Source organism: Perognathus longimembris, chromosome 22 (assembly GCF_023159225.1).
Source record: "Perognathus longimembris pacificus isolate PPM17 chromosome 22, ASM2315922v1, whole genome shotgun sequence".
NCBI classification, from domain to species: Eukaryota; Metazoa; Chordata; class Mammalia; order Rodentia; family Heteromyidae; genus Perognathus; species Perognathus longimembris.
In genome coordinates, this window is record NC_063182.1 from 20,253,412 (window position 1) to 20,274,635 (window position 21,224).

At 40.0% G+C, this 21,224-nt stretch overlaps 1 protein-coding gene across 4 annotated transcripts; it reads left to right on the top strand.

The window, feature by feature from the left end:
- The first annotated feature begins 1,741 nt into the window (after positions 1-1,741).
- Positions 1,742-16,396, top strand: Arrdc3 (arrestin domain containing 3). 4 transcript variants are annotated; one of them, XR_007208647.1, is made up of 8 exons: positions 1,742-2,297; positions 6,271-6,352; positions 8,120-8,267; positions 9,260-9,362; positions 9,984-10,240; positions 10,473-10,635; positions 10,890-11,082; positions 13,721-16,396. XR_007208647.1 is itself a non-coding variant. In XM_048331186.1 (8 exons), exons 1-8 carry the CDS (start codon positions 2,018-2,020, stop codon positions 13,775-13,777), a joined length of 1,245 nt encoding a protein of 414 aa, XP_048187143.1. In that variant the 5' UTR covers positions 1,742-2,017; the 3' UTR covers positions 13,778-16,396. The 4 variants fall into 4 exon arrangements, 3 of the variants coding, with proteins under 3 accessions (XP_048187143.1, XP_048187144.1, XP_048187145.1); XM_048331186.1 differs by having other exon boundaries at positions 10,928-11,082; XM_048331187.1 differs by lacking the exon at positions 8,120-8,267 and having other exon boundaries at positions 2,278-2,297; positions 10,928-11,082.
- Positions 16,397-21,224: the final 4,828 nt, after the last annotated feature.

Genomic DNA, 21,224 nt, shown 5'->3' on the forward strand with positions numbered 1-21,224 from the left:
TTTTGGTGGTGTATATATAGTTCTAGATCTGTATTCTTATTTTCTATAGTTCTAGTTTTCTACATCTCTCTTACACGAAATTCTGTTGATTGCCAGTAATCTAAAATGAGTTTAGATCCCTGTTCTGAATTTCAGTGTTATTGACAAAGATTCGTTTTTATTAAACAAAAACAGAAATTAAGAATAAAACTTGGCAAAACGAAGTCTCATTTATATAGCGGACCCTAGTTTTTAAAAGCCATCCTGTGTGCCTCACTAAGATCTTATTGATTTATTTGCCAGTCCTGGGGCTTGAACTCAAGGCCTGAGCACTGTCCCTGGCTTCTTTTGGCTCAAGGCTAGCACTCTACCACTTGAGCCACAGCTCCCCTTGTGGCTTTTTCTATATATGTGGTGCTGAGAAATCGAACCCAGGGCTTCACATGCATGAATCAAGCACTCTACCGCTAGGGCATATTCCCAGCTCCTAATTTCTAACTGACTTCCATCTTTAGAAGACATTATGTCAGCTAAACCACATGTCATATGGTCCCTTAGAAGGCAGCATTTGGGAGGAGGGGAGAGCTCTATTCTTCTATGGGGGGGACACAGGAGCCATACTCATGCCAAGCCCAGCAACTCTAGCGTAGGCCGTGTCTTGAAAAAGGACTTTTCCTGCGGTGGAGGGAGTGATCAAACCTCTCCCCCCCCCCCCCCCGTGTCATCATTCAAACTTGGCTGGGGGGGGGGGGGCTGGGGATATGGCCTAGTGGCAAGAGAGCTTGCCTCCTATACATGAGGCCCTGGGTTCGATTCCCCAGCACCACATATACAGAAAACGGCCAGAAGTGGCGCTGTGGCTCAAGTGGCAGAGTGCTAGCCTTGAGCAAAAAGCAACCCAGGGACAGTGCTCAGGCCCTGAGTCCCAGGCCCAGGACTGGCCAAAAAAAAACAAAAAAACTTGGTTTGGTGGTTTGTTGTTGTTGTTTTGTTTTGGGTGCTGAGATGAAGGAGAGGGCAGTGGGGGAGGGAACACTCGATTCTCTTCCTGGCTCCTTTGGCCTGGATTGAGCTCAGTTTCCACCCAGCCTACAAAAAGTACTGTACACGACTCCTTGTCTGTTTCTTGTTGCATTTTCTTTTTGAAATTCTGCAGATTAGGCTTGTGCCACCAGCTGCTGGCCTAACGGAGTTCTCCCCAACACCAAGCACCACCATGACCAGCACCACCATCCCCATCAACTAGGTTCACAGCACTTTTTCCTCCACCCATCCAAGGCAGTTGTGCAAAAGCCTGCCCGCCGGGTTAGGCGTGCAGGCAGGCCTGCGAGCCGGCGAGAGTGCCAGCACGCTCGGAGCCCCATCTTGGCCTTAGCCTCGGCTCTTCACCCAGCCCCCCACTTCGCCCCCCCCCCGCCCCCCGCCATTCATTCTCTCAGGCCATTCCAGAGTGCTCGGTAAAGGGTCTCCCGACCGCACGACGAGGCTTTACGGTAGCTCGCCCTGCCAATCCGAGCCCACAATAAAGAGATGTCGGGCCTCCCGACCGCACAGCGTCTTCTCTCTCCCGAACTCCACACCTACTGTACGCGGAAGCGAGCCCGGAGTGGGGGGGGGGGGAGAGAGAGAAAGAGTGAGAGAGAGAGAGAGCGCGCGGGAGAGCGAGTAGGGCGCGGGCGGGCGCGCTCAGGGAGGGCGGACAGCCGCGGCGGCGTGCGCATGCGCGCTGGGGTTGTTTTTCACAAAGCTGCTCTTAAAGTGAGCTGGCAGGCTTCAGCCGCCCGTCTTTGTAAGAAGACCACTGAGACAAGCCGGAGTGAGGAGCCGCAGCTGCCCAGCTGCTCTGACTTTTTAAGAAATCTCAATGAACTATTTGTAGGGAATCGCTGATCCTGCCTGCAAGATTTTTCTTTTTTTAGGGGACACAGCCAAGGCACCGATCAGTGTTAAGTGAAGATCACATTTTATATGCGATCTTGACTTCCCCCCTTTTTTTTTTTTGTCTTACATTATATTTTTATAGATTTTTGTTATCATCATGGTGCTGGGAAAGGTGAAGAGTTTGACAATAAGCTTTGACTGTCTTAATGACAGCAATGTCCCTGTGTATTCTAGCGGGGATACTGTCTCAGGAAGGGTGAATTTAGAAGTTACTGGGGAAATCAGAGTAAAATCTCTCAAAATCCATGCAAGAGGACATGCGAAAGTACGCTGGACGGAATCTAGAAACGCCGGCTCCAATACTGCCTATACCCAGAATTACACTGAAGAAGTGGAGTATTTCAACCACAAAGACATCCTCATTGGGCACGAAAGAGGTAAGTTTTTGTGGAAGTCATTACACACGTTTCTTTAGAAAAGGACATTTTCACCTTCCTCTCCCCCTCTAACGTGGCTCACTCCTACCACAGCACAGCACTCGGATGAAGGCTAGCAAAGTTGGAAGGTTGGGGTTCTCTTGACGTTAGTCGTGGGGTAAGCCGTAGTGCATACAGGCATCTGTAAAGTGACGGCAGGCTGCACCTCTGTACCCAGCTTGGGTTTTGCCATAAGTACTTGTAATGGATTTGCCCCTCACTTAAAAAAATTCAACTTAAATACGACCCAATAGTTCGGCTAAATAGGATGTTGGATGGAAAGCTAAAAACTGCAGTCCTAGAGCAGCTTTTATTTCCTTTTTTATTTTTACAACTTTGGGTCTAAAAATTATCTCCAGGAAAGAAATGGAGTAACATTTTTTTATTTAAAAAAAGAAGGCAAATAGATATTTTTTACACGTGCAAAAGACTTGATCATTGTTCTTTGGTAAAGGAATGCCGTGGCTTATTTTGACATATGGTATCCAACACCCCACGTGTGTTTTCTCCTATTCTTTCCAATTCCTTTAAAAATGTACAGGAAGCATTCCTTATTTTAAAGGCTAGTAATCTGTCATTGTGGTAAGTGTTAAGGCAGTTTTAGAAGCCACTCAGGGTCAGTAATTTTCTTTCTGAGCATCATGTCTAACTTTGGAACGTGCATTCAATGAAACCCATGCCAGTCAGACGGAATTGAAAAGTCTAAGACACACAGGCTTTGGTTTTTTTGGTTACAAGACGAAAGATAAAACATTGTCAAAGGGAGAAGGGGTCCCGAGGTTTCCAATCTATTGTTTAAATGGCTACATTGTGAAAATATGGGAGACTCTAAGCTTGTTTTTCTAAGTTTCCACCCTTTGTTAGAAGCGGTTCAATCCTGTTTCGGACCAGTTCTGGGGGGTGGTGAGGAGGGGCGCTAGTTCTGCTCTCTGCAGATTGGTTACACGCGTCAGGTGGTGGCGATGACTTAATTCTTAGCCCAAGAAGAATATAATGTTAAAACTGGTTATGTAATTTGTGCTTCTCCTTTTTAATGCAGCATTTAGTGCAAATGTCGACAGTTTCTCAGGAAGAATAGAAATCGCTTTGCCTTTATTCTATTTCAAGTGTACAGACCGGAGAAATACAATTTCAACTAAGACAAGTGAGAAATGAAGGATGCTTGGAGCTACAACAGTGCTGCATCATTTTTTTTTTCAAATATCAGGGAGGAAAAAATACTTCACTGAGTTTTTTTTGTCAGTTACACAGAGATACTTTGAAGCTTGAAGTAATTTCCAGTTCTCCCCAAATATTAGTACAGATAGGAAATATAAGGGCCTAATGGCAGTGCTGTTATTTGTTGGGAAGCATACAGACGAGTTTATGTTTGAGCCTCTAGGGCATTGCAGCCTTTAAAAAAAATAAAATAGGTGGGAAGAAACAAAGATCCTCACGAAGGGAGTTCAGACTTGTAATGGTGGAAAAGTCGAACAATGAGTTACGGCCTAAACATAATCTCCTTGGTTGCACCATGATTTCCTGTGAAAGAACCTAAGTGCCCTGCGCCCCCCTCCCCCTACGAGATCTGCCCCCCTAAACCCCGCAACGCGAGGACGAGCTCCTTCCTAAGCTTGGAATAGTTTCAATGACTTAAAAACTGGGAGCTCTCAAACTAGCCTGGGTAGCCGAGGCCCCGCCCCGAGCGTCCGTCGACGGGCGGAGCTGGGTTTGTTAGCCTGTTGCTAAGGCGATGCCAGGCGCGGATTGGATGGGGCCGGCGCTGGTGGGGCGGGCTGGAGCTGGACGACCGGCTCGGAACCGGCGTGCGCTGGTGAAGGTCCCTCCCGAGCCGCCGCCCCGCCTCTGCCCGCCCGCTCTTGGACTCCAGTCCCAGTGTGCACTCGGGGTCCCGGTCACGTCGCACCCCAGTAGCTCTGGGGACCCCTGAAACAGCTTCGGGTCTCAGATGCGTGACACAGGGGCTCCTGCTGGCCTTGCTGGTGCTCAGTTGCCTTGGGCGCAACTTTAGCGAAAACCCCTATTCCCAGTGAACTTGGATGGGAGGGGGTGCAGAACCCCCTCCTTTTGGGGGGTAGCGTGGGGGAGTAGACGGGGTCAGTGGTTTCAGTAGATGCCGGGTCCCCAACCGCTGAAACAAAGCGTGCTTGCTAGCCTGCCCGGTTCCCCACACAGTAGCTGCCTTGACTGGACCTGAGGATGCCCGGGTCTGGCCGGCTCCGGGACGGGAGGAGACTGGCTCAACTGTAGGCATCTTGTGGCGGGGTGGGGGCTCAGCCATCATGTCGCCTCTTACTCCTTGAACTCCCATGCCCCCTGTGCTTTGATTCCTCACCCTCCCGACACTCCTTTCATCCCTCGCTGTGAGTGTAAAGGTGTCAGGGTGGCCCGAGCCAGATCGAACCGGTCACCGGCTGGGGCGGGGAAAGCGGAAGCGCGGCGGCCCCGCCCCCGCCCGGCGGCCCAGCATGCTAGGTTGCGCGGGCGCGAGCGCGAGCGCCGCGCGACGTATGCTGTATGTATAGCGGGGCGCGCGGGCGGCGCAGCGGCGGCGCGCGGGCGGGCCGGCTGGGATCTGCTCGCGCCGGTTTAGGCCGGTCCTCTCCTGCTCCAGTCTAGTTCTTGATTGACAGTCAGGCACTTGTTTACCACGGCGCGGCCGCGGCGGCTCGGCTCAATGAGACTGCTGAGCTGGTACCAAAAAAAAAAAAAAAAGAGCTAGACTGGAAGAAAGGAGGAGGGGAAGACAAACTTTGGGCGCCTCAGAGGGGCGTGGGCGGAGGTGGCCCCAACTTGACACCTAGGTTTTTTTTGGATGGGGGGCGGAAATCTGTCTAGGAGCTGGGTGTGGGATCCCTGGGAATGGAAAAGACAGTCCACCACTCCTGGTGATTTGGGGGTAATGAACATGTGGAACCGGAGGTGCTCCCTTTGGGTGGAGGGGCGCATCCCCAGGTTTGTGCGTATCCTGGACATGGGTGATGGAAAGCCATCGGTAGCATCTCTCTCCCCACTGCAGCCTAATTACGAAGGTATCTGCAACTGGAAAACCAAATAAGACATTTGTGCATTTGTCTAGTAGAAAGCTTCCAAGAACCATTTTAATAATCCAGAGCACTTCCACGCTCTTTTGATAACACACAATAAGCAAGCATTTGATCAAAAGAAATTGGTTATAAAAATGAAAGGTCAACACCTCCCCCCCCCCCTCTTCCAGCAACTGGAAGCTACCTTAGTTAATTTCATTATTTCAAGGAAGTGGAGGCAAAACACTGTTTCTTTCTAAGCAGGCACATTTTAAATCCTGCCCCTTGTAATTAACCAAAGTATACTTTGTAATGATGCGGAGTCTAGCTGTTGCTAGGATAGACTGGGTGTATTCTAGATCAATAAAAACATTATTTTTGGAGGTGAAACAAACTGAGAAATCACTGTTCCTTTTTGTTTTAAGCTACCTCCGTTTTTGACAAGATTTCCTGGTGGTTTTTCCGGCTTGAGATCTGCATATTCTATTCCATAATGTCAATTCTTAGACTCCCCGCCCCCCGAATAACCTAATTTGTACCTGAGTAGTGTTCTTTTGATATGATTTAAGTAAATAGGTGGGGGTACAAACCCGATTTGTGATCCGAGACCTGAGTATTTCGTGAAAGATACATTAGACATGATTAGCTATTGTTTGGGTCATTTTTCCAGTTTAAAAACCAGCCTGTGGGGAATAGAGTACATTAACACACCCACCCCCAGCGCAAGCAGTTGAAGAGTGATTTTTTTTTTTTAACCTTAAAGTGGTCAAATTTGAATTGGACTGTGGTCTCTAATGAGACTCCAAAGCTGTGGCCTTTGTCATTAAGAAACCATGTTTGAAGTTTGCCATCCTGAGGTGTGTGGACATTTTATAACAACTTTTGGCTTTCATTTTCTGTTTTTCTAGATGATGATAATTCTGAAGAAGGCTTCAACACTATTCATTCAGGAAGGCATGAGTACGCATTCAGCTTCGAGCTTCCACAGACGTAAGTATATTAAGTAACCGGGCATTTTTCACAGATATCCATAGTCAAAAGCAGCCATTTAAAAGTAAATATTCTAAATTTGAATATCTTCGATTTAAAAAAAAACCCTTTTCATTACACAAACTTGCTAGAGGAAAACAATATATTAAACATAAGAAGCTATCTTTAATGTCGAGTGGCAAAATCATAGAAGGCCAGTTCAATTATTAGTTCTGTCTTAAAGTCTGTGAGGTTTGAAAAACGATTATTTCATTACCATTGGTAGGAAGCACTAGCCAAATACATTATATATTATCATTTATCTTCAGGAAGGAGTTACTTGGCAAATCTCAGTGGTGTCCATTTGTAAAAATTCAGTTTTCTACCTTTTGTGCTAGTAGTGATTGTTATCAGTAAGTTTCAAAATTGAGGGGTCTGGCACTATTCATGGAATCCTGTTCTCTAGATATGAATTCAGTAGCTTTTGTGCACCTGGGAAAGCCCCACAAGGAGATATGTCATGCATTTAAAAACAAACACCAATCAGAAATACCTTCATGTAAACCTGGGCTCTCCTACATTTTTAATAACAGGTCGTTGGGAGAAATGATGCAAACTGTTTTAAATGATGACTATCAACAAATAGTGCAAACTGGCAAACCAGCTCAGGAGGATAAACTTGAAGCTACAGAAGGATTTATAATGTCAAATATATATAACTATATTTGTTATATCCTAGATTTGAGTTGGTATATGTACATTGAGTTCATAAGTCATTTTATTGGATTATATTTTATTTATCTGTAAGGCAAAGTCATTTAACATAAACCAGAAAAACTAGCATGTAGTGTATAATGTAGAAAGAAGTGTTGCATTTTATTTCTTTGCCCTATATAAATTAATGTGGAAAATTAGGATAAAATCATTTGTGAAATGCTAGTGCTTCTACCAGTCAAATCTACTGCTCAGTTTTGTAAATAACTAAATCTTGGAAATTACTGTAATGAAATTACAGGAAATAGTCTACTTATTAAAATAAGACTTTCTATAAGTAATCTGAAAATCTGACCAACTTCAAAAACGATTCTAATTCCTTTTGAGATAGGTCAATGGGAATATTTTTTTCTTTTTCATCCTTAGAAAGTATAAACTTTGAAAACACAGCCAAAAGAATTAGAATATGAGTAAACTGGGAAATATAAAGTCAGTTTCAGTGAATTTATGGAATGGGAACTTTCCGAAACTAATATTGACTTTTAAATGTTTCTGGACTTCAATTACTTGTTATCAAAAGAGGTAATGATTTCTAACTAATAAGAAGTGGACCACGATAGGGAATTTAGTCTGAATATTTGTTTTTCTAGAGCTGGGGATTGAACCCAGAGCTTCACACTTGATAGACGAGTGCTGTACCACTGAACTATACTGCCAACCCTTTACCTTTCTTTTTAATATTGTGATCTTAGCAAGAAGTGTTTGTTACACTTCCATAATTTTGCCACCATCATTAAAAGTAGCCTCTTTAAGTTTAAAGGAATTGTATTCTTCTAGCTTTTTAAAGCAAAATTTTCTGTAACATTTAACTGTTACCTGGTATCAACTGTTATTTGGAAATAAAAGTTTTTTCCCCACTGACTTATCCCTTTGGAAAAAATTTAAAAGTCTTACATTTTAATAACTGGTTGGTGCATATACAGTACAGTATATTAGTACTTTTATCCTGAAATACTGTCTGATTTTTTGGAAAGAGGTATAAGGTTAATACATTCACCTTTATATTCTACACAGACCACTTGCTACCTCATTCGAAGGCCGACATGGCAGTGTGCGCTATTGGGTGAAAGCCGAATTGCACAGGCCTTGGCTTCTACCAGTAAAATTAAAGAAGGAATTTACAGTCTTTGAGCATATAGATATCAACACTCCTTCATTACTGGTAAGAATTGACTCAATTCTTCATTCTTTGGTTTTGGAATATAAAGAATAAACTATGCAATCTTTGTACCTTTAAAATAGTATTTTTTAATTCCATAAAAATAATACAGTAAAGATCAAGTTAATGAAGAATATGCTCATATTTTTACATAAAACTAAACTTTAAATTTAAAAGTGAAACCAGTATGTTGTATGCAGTAGCACTTCCTCAGAATATGATATCAATAAAAACAACAAAAAGTCTGTTCCTTGTATGATTTTGGTGGAAGAGGAACAGTACTGTCACTGATTACAAGACATTATCACTTAATTGAAAATGTCAGTCTAAAATTTGTGCTACATTGCATTATTCCAACTAGGGATAGTTGTCAAATGATGGGGAATCATCACTTTGCTGAAAAATCTTATCCCTTTGTAAAAATCAATCCTTGTAAATTACTTTCCATTAGATTGATTAACATTTTGCTTTATTTGGTTTAAACAAATGGTAACATCTTTAAAGCAAGTGAGAATGATAACTTCATAATGGAGAGTTTCATATGTAGAGATAAATCATCTGTATCTATTTATCTCTCTATATATGGGTTTTTACATTCTCAAAGATGTTAACATTTTAGATTCTGACCAAGTTACTTTCTATACTGCCTTTCCTTAGTGCAGTTTTAATGGAACTTGGAAAGGGTTTTTTTTTTTTTTTTGGTTGTTTGGATTTGAATTACTATATATGTAAATAGTGGGTTCAAAGTTCAAATCATATCTCTAGGTTAGGGTATCAAGACTTTGCTCTTTTCTTTAGTGAATGGAAATGTATGTGAAGGTAAAAGTGGTAAAATTCAGAAATCATTGGCTAGGAAAAACGTTTATTTAGGTACAAGGGGGAAAAGCAATTCTCTTAATGATAAAGTCTCTTAAGAATTTAAGATTGTATTTTAAAATATGCTGCATGTTACCAGTTCACAGGTTGATCTTTCTTTCAAACTCTATCTCTTACAGTCACCCCAAGCGGGCACAAAAGAAAAGACCGTCTGTTGCTGGCTCTGTACCTCAGGCCCAATATCCTTAAGTGCCAAAATTGAAAGGAAGGGCTACACCCCAGGTGCGTGTGAGATCCATCCCCAAAGAAAACCATCTTGCTTCACTAAGCATTTACATATCCATTTACTATATTAGTACCACATATAGACATGATTCAGTATACTTTGGTAAAATAACATAAGTTATGCTTATCTATTCCTCTTCCTAAATTGGAATGTGGTCTCCATTTTCATAGAGCTACTGTAAATTAGTAGGTCATATTTATGAATCTTAAGTTACTTGTCTTCTCCTAGGATCCATGTAACTAATTGAACTTCATAACATTAAGAATCTACCATGTAATTTGGTGGCGAGGCAAAGGGGGTATTGTTTTTGTTGTGTTTTTGGTTCTGTATTTTTTTTTTGTTTTTTTGTTTGTTTGTTTGTTTTGGTTTTTTTTTGCCAGTCCTGGGCCTTGGACTCAGGGCCTGAGCACTGTCCCTGGCTTCCTTTTGCTCAAGGCTAGCACTCTGCCACTTGAGCCACAGCACCATTTCTGGCCGTTTTCTGTATATGTGGTGCTTGGGAATCGAACCCAGGGCCTCATGTATATGAGGCAAGCTCTCTTGCCACTAGGCCATATGCCCAGCCCTGGTTCTGTATTTTAAAAATACTAAATGCACCTTTTTTTCCCTCCCCCTAGGTGAATCAATTCAGATATTTGCTGAGATTGAGAATTGCTCTTCCCGAATGGTGGTGCCAAAGGCAGCCATTTACCAAACACAGGCCTTCTATGCCAAAGGGAAAATGAAGGAAGTAAAACAGCTTGTGGCTAACTTACGTGGGGAATCCTTATCATCTGGAAAGACAGAGACGTGGAATGGAAAGTTGCTGAAAATTCCACCAGTTTCACCCTCTATTCTTGATTGTAGTATAATCCGTGTGGAGTATTCACTAATGGTATGTATAAATTTTAACAGTTTTTCAGTCTTGTCTTAAAGTAATGAGGGTGTTATTTACTCTTACTTTATTTCACATGTAGTGGTAGATACAAATATGTATGATTCATTAAAAAATTAAATGTGTATAAAAAATTAAATTTTGAGTGATGATCTAGCATGAACATTGGGCTTTTTGTAAAAATGAGATTGCACTTGGATTTCTAACCCAGTGTCTCTCTTCAACATTTCAGGTATATGTGGATATTCCTGGAGCTATGGATTTATTTCTTAATTTGCCACTTGTCATTGGCACCATTCCTCTCCATCCATTTGGTAGCAGGACCTCAAGTGTAAGCAGTCAATGTAGCATGAACATGAACTGGCTTGGGTTATCCCTACCTGAAAGACCTGAAGGTAATTTGATAATATATATCATTTTGTGTGTGTGTGTGTGTGTGTGTGTGTGTGTGTGTACATATATATGTATTAAGAACTTGGCTTACTTTGGTTGTTTATGACCCTAGCTCATTTTGTCCTTCCCTAAAGAGAATAGGTTTATCCCAATGTTAAATTAAGATCATGTCTTCTTTGTTTTAATCGCCAATTACTATTTTATGTTGACATTCCTTTTTAATACCTATTATTCTGTGTATTTTGACATGCATAAGAACGTGCTGTTCGAATTGCGTGTATCTTTTTCCTTCAGCACCACCAAGCTATGCAGAAGTGGTAACAGAGGAACAAAGGCGAAATAATTTGGCACCAATGAGTGCTTGTGATGACTTTGAGAGAGCACTTCAAGGACCACTGTTTGCTTATATCCAGGAGTTCCGGTTCTTACCTCCTCCTCTTTATTCAGAGGTAAGCACCAACTCAACTGTGAAATATACTGGATCTTTTAGGAAGCAACATTTCAGACTTCTTCAACACACCGTTACATATTAAGCCAGGAGTATTGATACACAAATGTAGTGCCAGCACTTGGGAGGCTGAAGAGAACGGATAGCCTAAGCTGTGTAGCAAGACTCTACCTCAAAAGTCCAAAAGAAAAAAATAGTTACAACTGGACTGCCATGCTAACAAAATGATTTAGAACGTCAGATTAAAAGTTAGGTTTCAAATTTACTAAGTATGACATAAAAGTAAAAGTCTTGATTTATTATTGAGAATAGGGTAGTGTTCTAACCTCAGGTTAAATCATTTGCCTCTTTGAAGGAATAATTAATTTCAACCATCAATAGAAACAGATGGCTTTTGCAAGCATTGATTAAATAGATAGAATTATCTTACTCATGTTCCTTTTCCCATTCTTGCATATTTTAACATTCTTAGTCATAGGGAAAAATAGAGTATTTCAACATAAATTCCTAAACAACAGGAACAGAGACTATTCTTATTTACCTCATTCTTAATTCATCTCAGCTAAGCACATGTGAATAATCTTGGTACTTACTTGGGAAAACAAGCTCACAGAACAGTAGAACAGTGAACCTACAAGCAACATACTAGATAACTAATGTCAGCACATTCCTCACATGAGAAGAAGCTTGCTTATTGTACCCCAGGAATGAGGGAGGCTTCTCTGAGAAGCCGATTATTAACACTGAGTCTTGAAGAATGATTGGTCCTCAAAAGATGGAATAACGAGGGAGGAGAACTGATCAACAATTTCACGATTTTTCACAATGACTAGAGCATATAGTAGGGCTGGAAGTAAACCTCCTTAGCATCATTTCATAAATCATGAGAATTGGCTTGTTCTTTTGGTTACTGTAGTTCCTCCACTTTTTTGCAATATTTCATTTAATGCTCTCAAGCTAGGGGTAAAGACAGTTGTTATTTCTCTTCAACCAATTGCTCTTTTGTAGTTCAGGGTTGAAAGTAGGGCTTAACCCTCTTTCTCAGCCCTTTTTGCTTTGGTTATTTTTCAGATAGAGTCTTAACATTTTTGCCCAGAGTTGGCCTCAGAAGTGATCTCCCAACCTTTGCCTCCTAAGGGGCTAGGATTAGAGATGTACTCCACAAAGCATTGCTTGTTTTTTGTTCTTTACGATACAGGTCTTGATGACTTTTTTGGTAGAGCATGTCTTCACTTCCCAGATAACAGATTAATTGCTCTTCATTTTAGAATCTTATTTTAGAAAAATTTTTGAGTAGACATTTTCCCTATCTAGTTCATAAAAACGCTACAATGTGCTAAATGTTCTGCCACTTGTTACAGATTTTATTTCATTAAAGTCCCTCTTTCTGATGTGAAGATTCCTGGATAAGTAGGGGTCAGTTAAAAAACATTGCCAATCTAGACATATATAACCTATTTTTTAACAGCTTTGTCATGAAATTCTGCCTCCTTTCAAAATGAACTTATCCTTAGAATAGGTTCCATGTGTGATTTTTAGCAGGTTTTTTGTTGTTGTTGTTCTTTTTGGGGCCCTTTTTCCTTCAAAAATCTCTTTTACCTGTAGCTTCTGAGGCACTTTCAGTTATCCCACATCTTAATGCAAGTAGATGGATTTTATCCAAAAAATGTTTTAGTATACAATACATTAAATTCATCCATCTGCTCTTCTGTGCCCATTCTCCTCCTTGAGATTCAACTGAAATATTAAGGAAGCATATGAAAATCACTACAGCCTAATGGAAGCTCGGGCGGGGCTGTTAGCATTATTGTTTCCCTCCCATATACACTGTAACTTATGGGTCCTTTCTTCCATTATCCTTTTTTTGTTGTTCAATTGTTATCATAAAGGTGTTTTACAGAGTGGTTATAGTCACATGAACTAGATTTATTTTTGAACAATGTTATCCCTTCCCTTGCTCCAGGAACGTTTTTTGCATAATTTCATTGTTCCTAAAGCCTTGAGAAGAGATGAAGTGGCTTTTTGTATACAAAACAGTAAAAGGATTTTACAAACGGGTATTGTTGCTTTGAAGATATCCCTATTTGGTGTTTGAGTTAAAGCACTACTAAAGGCTGAAAGAAAATATCAGACTTTATCAGTAATTTTTGTAAAAGTGAACTATTCAGGGGGCTAGGAATGTGGCCTAGAGGTAGAGTACTTGCCTATGCATGAAGCCCTGGGTTCAATTCCTCAATACCACATAAACAGAAAAAGCGGGAAGTGGTGCTGTGGCTCAAGTGGTAGAGTGCTAGGTTTGAGCAAAAAGAAACCAGGCACAGTGCTCAGGCCCTGAATTCAAGCTCCAGGATTCACAAAAAAAAAAAAAAAAATGTGAACTATTCAGATATACCTTTATCCACTTCTTAATCTAGTAGTTGAATACCCAGCACATTATAAGTATTACCATCACCTTCATCTCCACTTAGCATTTCAGACATGAAAAGGAATAATGAGGTATAATTTGCTAACAATTGATGTGTACTTTCTGATTATATGTTTTGCTAACATTTCTCAACTAGTGCCCACAGTTGATGGTTTGCTGGGTTGTCCCTTGATCTCATCAGGTAATCTTGTCAATTTTCTCTCATTTGTTGTAGATTGATCCAAATCCTGATCAGTCTTCTGAGGATAGACCGTCCTGCCCTTCTCGTTGAAGGAACACTTGGTTGAATCTAGTTGATGTGGGTTCCGAACTGTATGTCTTCCGGCTGAGGACAGAGGAGTATCTTGGAGACACGTTTTCAGAGGAAGTGGAATTGCTTTTGCACAGAGAAATGGCGAATACATGAAACAACCAGTGGTCATGCTTTAGAAGCCTCTAACAACCTTCTGGGACTGCTCCTACATGCTTGAAGATCTAAGCTTTTTTCTTTTAAAACTGGCACATACTACGAGCAGTCTTAGCCTATGGTCACACGTGTCACATGTCAAGACACCACGTTGTAAAGAAGGATGATTTCCTTCTTTGATTTGAAAATTTGCACATGCTCAATGCTTACATTGTGCAGTTCCATGTCACTACAGCTTTTTTTTTCCATTATGCCAGACTCTTGATACTCTTTTAAAACTTGCTTGTGTTCAGCACAACAAGGAACAAAAGAAAGCTTTGAAAAAACTTACATGAAAAAGATGCACTGACATTTTTTTTTTAATTTAATATAGCCTGGACTTTACCTGCGTATGCACATGCTCAGAATTGTCCTACTAGGCTGACCATATATCACCTCTTCAGCTTGGATCCTATCATGGATTTATTTACAAACATCAAATGCCTTCAAGCCAATCCTTTTTGCTGTATGTTTTGCAGCCTACTGTAGTAGATTTGCAACGGATATGTGGGGGAAAAGAAAAAAAAGATAAACAGGAAGAAGCTAATACAAGACTGTCAAGATTGTATATCTTCTTGGTTTCTTTTGAGAATTTGTTGCCTTTCTACTATTTACAGCAAAGCAGCATTTGTTATTGACTGCCTAAAATCACTTAATCTCAGGTGAACGCATCACTTGCCAAACTGTTGGAATGCTATTTGTGTTTTGTTGCACTGTTATTTTCTGTTATTGTTGTTTGGTTGGTTGGCTTTTTAGAGAGGGAAATTTGGAAACGGGACATACACAAAAGTGATAATCCACCCACATTCCCTTTTATCATTGCATACAAAATGAAAATAGCAGAACTAAAAGTGAAGTAGAAAAAGACAGCAGGGCAGGCACCAGCAAAGAGTTCAGGGCTTTTGCTCTTAAGAATTATTTCTATTATTTTAAAATAATGGAAGCTTTCCAGTCACTGTGGAAAGGAGGAAAAAGTTCATTTATTTTTATACAGAGTTACTTAATTACCTCCAAAACACACATGTTGAAAATCATTTTTGCTGATGCTGACTATTTTTATGCGCAGGAATATGATGGTGATTAGGGAGTCTGATTTATATGTCTGTCATACTGCTCAAGCTTGACAGTATGAAAACCCAAGTTTATTACAAAAGCACTAATTTCACTATTCCAAATACTAGAATGATTGTTACATTAATTGTGTGTGTGTATGTTTGTGTGTGTGTGTAAGAGAGAGAGGAAGATGGCTTTTCTTACTGAATTTTTTCCATTAAACAATTTGCTAAACATGAGGGGTCACTGAGTATCTATAGGTAAATTATTTCTAAGATAATTTATAGTTGAATCATAACTAAACCAGCATTTGTGGTAACATCTAAAACTGCAACTTCCAAAGCACTGAGTATGCTGATATATTTTTAGAAGGAGCTCAGCTTCAGATTGTCAGCTATTCATGACAATCAGCATTTCTGATGATGCAACATATGTGTGAAATGGATGTTAGATCTGTCTTGCCCTTTAACCCCATAGTTGATAAGGTGACTGAAAATAACAACTCTGGCTTGGTGCTTGACCTGGTTAATACTGTCTTAAAGCTTCATACAAAATAGGCTTTTCCATAAGTGGCCTTTAAGAAAACATGGAAAACAATTCATGTTTGAAATAATGCTGACAGGGTGAAGAAAGCCCAGTGTAAAAATGAATCACGTTTTAAGTGATTCAGTTAAAGGGTTTAGGCTCCTGTAGCAAACTAATACTAAATAACAAGGAAATGGGGGTGAAGTATTTTTTTACTGTTGTTAAATCATTTTGTGAATGTCCCCCTCAAAAGAAGCTGATGGAATATTTGGCATAAAGGGCATTTGGTGGTTTTATTTTTGTTGGGGAGGGGGATTATCAGAAAAAAATCCCTTTTCTTTTCTCTTATGTCTGGCTAGGGAATAATTGTTGATATGCATAGCATTGGAATACTTAGTACCATATTCTCTTAAAAATAACACGGGAAGCGAGAATGACCAATATTCTACTAATTGGCACTGGGTCACAAAATGATAAAAATTTTAATTTGTAAAACTTTATTAAATAAAGTTTTGTTTTCCAGTCACATATTTCTTTACTCTTGTTTAGAGGTATTCTAAATATTGGTCAATTCCTTATGTAAGATGTAAGGCTCACAGTTGTATTCCAGTATTCAAGATAGATTCCTGATTTTTCAATTAGGAAAAGTAAAATCCAAAATGTTAGCAAAACAAAGTGCAATATTAAGTGTTTGCTTTATAGATTATATTCTATGGCTGTTTGTAATTTCTTCATTTTTTTTTTAATTTGGTGCTGAATATGTCCTTGTAGGCTCTGTTCTAAGAAAACTATGTGGGAAATGATTTAATTTTTCCTATTGCTCTTCCTTGTGGAAAATAAAGTGTTTTTTTTTTCTTTTTTGTATAAGTGTTGGAAGAATTATTTGAATCTCAGTAACTCACCATAATACTAAAAGTAAACTCAAGTCATTCTGAATAATAATGGTTTTTAAATTTACTTCTGAGGAAAATTACTGAGGTCCTGAAAGAATTTTTAGTTGTAGTTATTGTTTTACTTAGTATTAGTAATTCCTGAAGTTATGGGCATTTTTTATAAGACTTGTAAGTTAGGTGTATATAAGTCTTAATACTTGAATATGAGCCAGATTTAACAGAGTAATGTGACATACCAATTTCTTAGCACTATCCTAAGTCTTAAGTCACAAAACATCAAAAAGGTGCACTTTTTTTTTCTTTTTTCTTGTTTTGCTTTTCAAGAGTGGTGGTCTACAGTTTTGAAACAATCCTCCAGTTCCAAGAAAGCATACATTTTGTTAGGTTGAACAAACAATTTTTGAGTTTTAAAAGTAGTAATAAATGCTTCTTAAGGATTATCTATCTTTTATTGTGGCTGTTCATCTGAAATTCACTTGCGGTCATCCTTAGAAAATCTTTTGAGTTCTTCATACATGCATATGTGATTGTCTAGTACTTTATGGGCCTTACCAGAATTCCCAATAACTTACTGAAATGTATACTGACATGCAGTGAACACTGCAGAGAAACTTGGCACATTTTGTATAAACCCAGTTAGTTTTAGGGAGGTGAAGCCAATCTTGTTCACTAAGGGATACACAGGGCTAATGTAAGGAATAGAAGTGATAATGGAAAAAGGAATTACAGGATGAGAAGGAACACTGCTTCCTGATTGGATTAACCAGATGGGGCACTGAAAAAGCTATTCTTCATGGGAAAAATGGAAAAGAAACCACCCAAGATCTGTTTCACTGGTTAGGTGGAAGTTTGTACATCATTTAAGGACTGAATGTTCACTATCACCTGTAACACTGTGCATTCAGAATGTTACTGGGTCGGCTGTTGATCAAACATGCTGAGCACTACCACTAAACTCAACTTGGCATGTTTTTGTTTCTGACACATGATCACCCTGTGTAGTCCAGGCTGGCCTCACTGACAGTCCTGCCTCAGCCTCTCCAGTGCTGAAATTCCAGGTATATGTTGCCACTCCGGGTTTTCCAGCATATTTTTATTTTTTCTTGTGTGCTGGTCCTGGGGCTTGAGTGATCTGACCACTGTCCTTCAACATTTTTGCTCAAGGCTAGCACTCTATGACTTGAACCACAGCTCCATTTCTAGCTCTTTCTTGGTTAATTGGAGATAAGTGTCTCACAGACTTTCCTGTAAGTCCATGCTGACTTCAAATATTGATCCTCAGATCTCAGCAGACTGAGTAGCTAGGATTGCAGGCATGAGCCATCAGCACCCAGTATAAAATACATTTAGCTTTTCTGTAATGTCTCCTAGACAAACCAACAATGGTAGTGACTTACCTTGCTATTATTTTGTGTCAACTATACTTGTGAAACTAACCTTATCAGATTAGCTTCAAAAGTTGTTACATATTAGTGATTCCAGGGGTGAAATATATTAAACACATCTGAATCCAGGAATCCAAATAATGCCCTGGAGACATACTGTCTTTCATCTTTTGAAATTATCTTTATATAGACCTTGTAATCTCACGTTGACTTTTATGTTTTCCTGTCAGAAGGACTACGAAAATAAATACCTCTTATTGTATACATCACACACACACACACACACACAGTAGCCCAGTATGTCCTTGAAGTCAGAATCTTGCCTCAGTCTGCCAAATACCACCTCAATTTCCCAAGTGCTAGGATTGCAGGTATGTGTCACCATGCCCAGTTTATGAAAGAATCTTACTAGCTGATACCTGAGTCATGTTTCACACAATATAGATTAGACTACAAAAAGAGATCAATATACTGTTGCTATTTCAAAAGATAATGAAACAGCAGCATTGCTTTGAATTCATCTGAAAAGGAGTATAGGGCAGGAAGTGTGTCTCAAGTGGTAAAGTGGCAGTGTGGCAAGCGCAAGATCCTGAGTTGAGGGCCAGTTGTCCAGTACTGAAAAAGTACCTTAGAAGAAAAAAAAATTGAGACTTGGTTGAGGGTAATAGGTCCTTGGGTACTACATCTTATCCCCACCATTGCTCTCTCTCTCTCTCTCTCTCTCTCTCTCTCTCTCTCTCTCTCTCTCTCTCTCTCGCTCTCGCTCTCGCTCTCTCTCTCTTTCTTTCTGTTTCTCTCTTCCTCTCCCTCCCTGCCTCCTTCCTGGATGCAGTGAATTGGTACAACCACAGACTAGAACCACAAACCAAAATAAATCATTCATCTTGTATGTTGTTTTTCTCAAGGATGTGTGACAGTGACAGAATGCTGACTAACATGGAGGGGTAACTTCAAATCCAAAACAACACATGGTTGGAAGTCTAAATGTATTCCTTCCTGGGAATGGGCCCAGTGCCACTGTCTTTGACTAAGGGTCAGTATAAAGTTAAACATAAAAAAAATGAGGGCCAGCTTCACAGATTCCAATTTATACAACTGTCATCAAGACAGTATGCGGAGAAAAAAGCAATAAATTTACTTTTAAACTGTTAAGGTCTGGATAAGAAGTGCCCTCACAAAAAGGCATATAGGTTCAGGGTTTGGTTCCTAGCAGGTAGTAATGTTTTAGTGATGGAGGAAGTTGGTCTCTGGGGCTAGTGTTTGGAGTGATTTTGTCACTCTTCCCCTTCTATCATTCAGTTTTCTACTTCCTGCACACACTGGGAAGGAGCTCCTCTGTCACAGGCTTCTTCCTCCATGATGTTGTGCCCAACTGTATGGAGCCAATGCAACTGTGGACTGAACCTTGTCTTTCCTACTTAGATACTTTTTGGTCAAGTATATTGGTTACAGCAACAACAAAAGTAATAGTTTCTAGCATTTATATGCTTTAAGTTAAGTGTATACATACACACACACACACACACACACACACACACACACACACATATATATACACATGCATATGGCCTACTATGATTCAAGAAATCCAATGTTCATAATGTTTGTAAAAAACTTCTGATGTAACGATAATTCTAACTGGAAATATATTTCTTTAACTTCTAAATTCAAGAGTTTCATAAACCCTGGCATCAGTTTTCTTTTCAAACAGAATGACCATTATTAGTCTTTGAGAAGCTTAACAAAGTGAAAATAGTGAGCTAAACATCACTTTTATGGTTTAGAGGTCTGTTTACTATTCACACAACATAGCCGTATTTGTGAGCAGAAAGACATGACATATTCAAGTATACATAGATTTTTGGTGGTAGATTATTTTTCAGGAACCGTTCCTCTATGGAGCCCAGGAAGCACTTGTTTCTGCCCTTAGCTTGGCAAGTGCTGAAATTTCAGGCATATACTATTGTGCCCAACTATCTCTTATGTACAATAATTTTACAAAGCCTTAGGTTCTATTCTCACCACGACAAAGAAACAAAACAAAATGAAATTGTGTTGATCTCACAAAGATAACAATGATACCCAACTAATGAGTCAAATTTTCTTCCTGTGATAATTTTAAATATGAATTTTTACCAAAGGTGAAAATTGTCCTTGATTCTCATTGAATGTGGAAAAGGTATTCTTTCTATACTTAGTCTGTAGTCTTTGTCAAATGAATTAGATTGAATGATAGGTATATAAATTATTAGACTAGGCAGCCAGTTTCTAGCTTTGTTTTTTTCTTTTTAAATATTTTTAAGGAAACCCTCATTCTCACCTTCTACTACAAGACACATGCTTTGATATGTTAAATAGATTTACAACTCAGAATCCTAAAATTGGTAATCAAAAAGATTTGGGAGGGACTGGGAATGTAACTTAGCAGTAGAGTACTTGCCTTGCATGCATGAAGCCCTGGGTTTGATTCCCGAGCACCACATAAATAGCAAAAGCCGGAAATGGTGCTGTGGCTCAAGAGGTAGAGGTTAGTTAGCCTTGAGCAAAAGGAAGCCAGGGACATTGCTCAGGCCCTGAGTCCAAGCCCCAGAACGGGCAAAAATTAAAATGAAGATTTAGAAGTTGGAAGCATGGCTCAATTGATAGAGCATTAGCCCATGAGCAAAAGTATCAGGTACCAAGTTCTAGTCCTAGTCTCAGACCAAAAAGAAGAAAAAGAAGTGTGAGTTACAGGAAACTAAAGGAAGCTAAGGTAAACCATGCACCTGTAAACTATCATTGTTCTGGAAGCCAATGAAAGCAGGTGTTGGGCTGGGCTTGAAGCTCATTGGTGGAGCACTTGCTTAGCATGGCATGAGGCCCTGGGTTCCATCTCTAGAGCCGCAAGAAAACAAGATTTTCTCTCATTGAAACATATGTGGAACCAAGAACAAAAGCACAAGAGCAGTTTTTGTTCATTTGTTAATGTGAAATTTACAATGACAGAGGAGAAAAGATTCCCTCTTTTTTGCTAATCTTCCCACTGGGAGAACCAAGTCTAGGAAACCTTTAAGAGGAAATTTCCCTGCAGTATTCATGCAGGAAAACAGGGGACAAATGCCTCCAGCTGGTGAGCTTTTGTGTTATCAGGAAGAATCCAATGAATTCCCTCATTGCACCACCCAGTGTTAGTCTCCAAGGGCTGCTGAAAGGAAGAGCCACATGGCAGTTGGTTTAAAACAGCAGAAGTTGATTCTCACAGATCTGAAGACTAAAGGAGGGTGTGGATATGGGCAGGAGCAGGGAGAAATCTTTCTTTGCATCTTTTAGATTTAGTTGGAGGCTGGCCATCCTTGAGTTCTTTGACGTACAGGTACTGCATTCCAGTCTCGGCCTCATTGTCTCCTGGTCACTTTCTGCCTGTCTTATCTGTCTCTG

Bases quoted from the DNA above. Each gene is read 5' to 3' on its own strand.
- Arrdc3 (XM_048331186.1), top strand. From the start codon at position 2,018: ATGGTGCTGGGAAAGGTGAAGAGTTTGACAATAAGCTTTGACTGTCTT. The intron at 2,298-6,270 runs GTAAGTTTTTGT...CTGTTTTTCTAG, and splicing joins CCTCATTGGGCACGAAAGAG to ATGATGATAATTCTGAAGAA. The intron at 10,636-10,927 runs GTAATTTGATAA...TTTTTCCTTCAG, and splicing joins CCTACCTGAAAGACCTGAAG to CACCACCAAGCTATGCAGAA.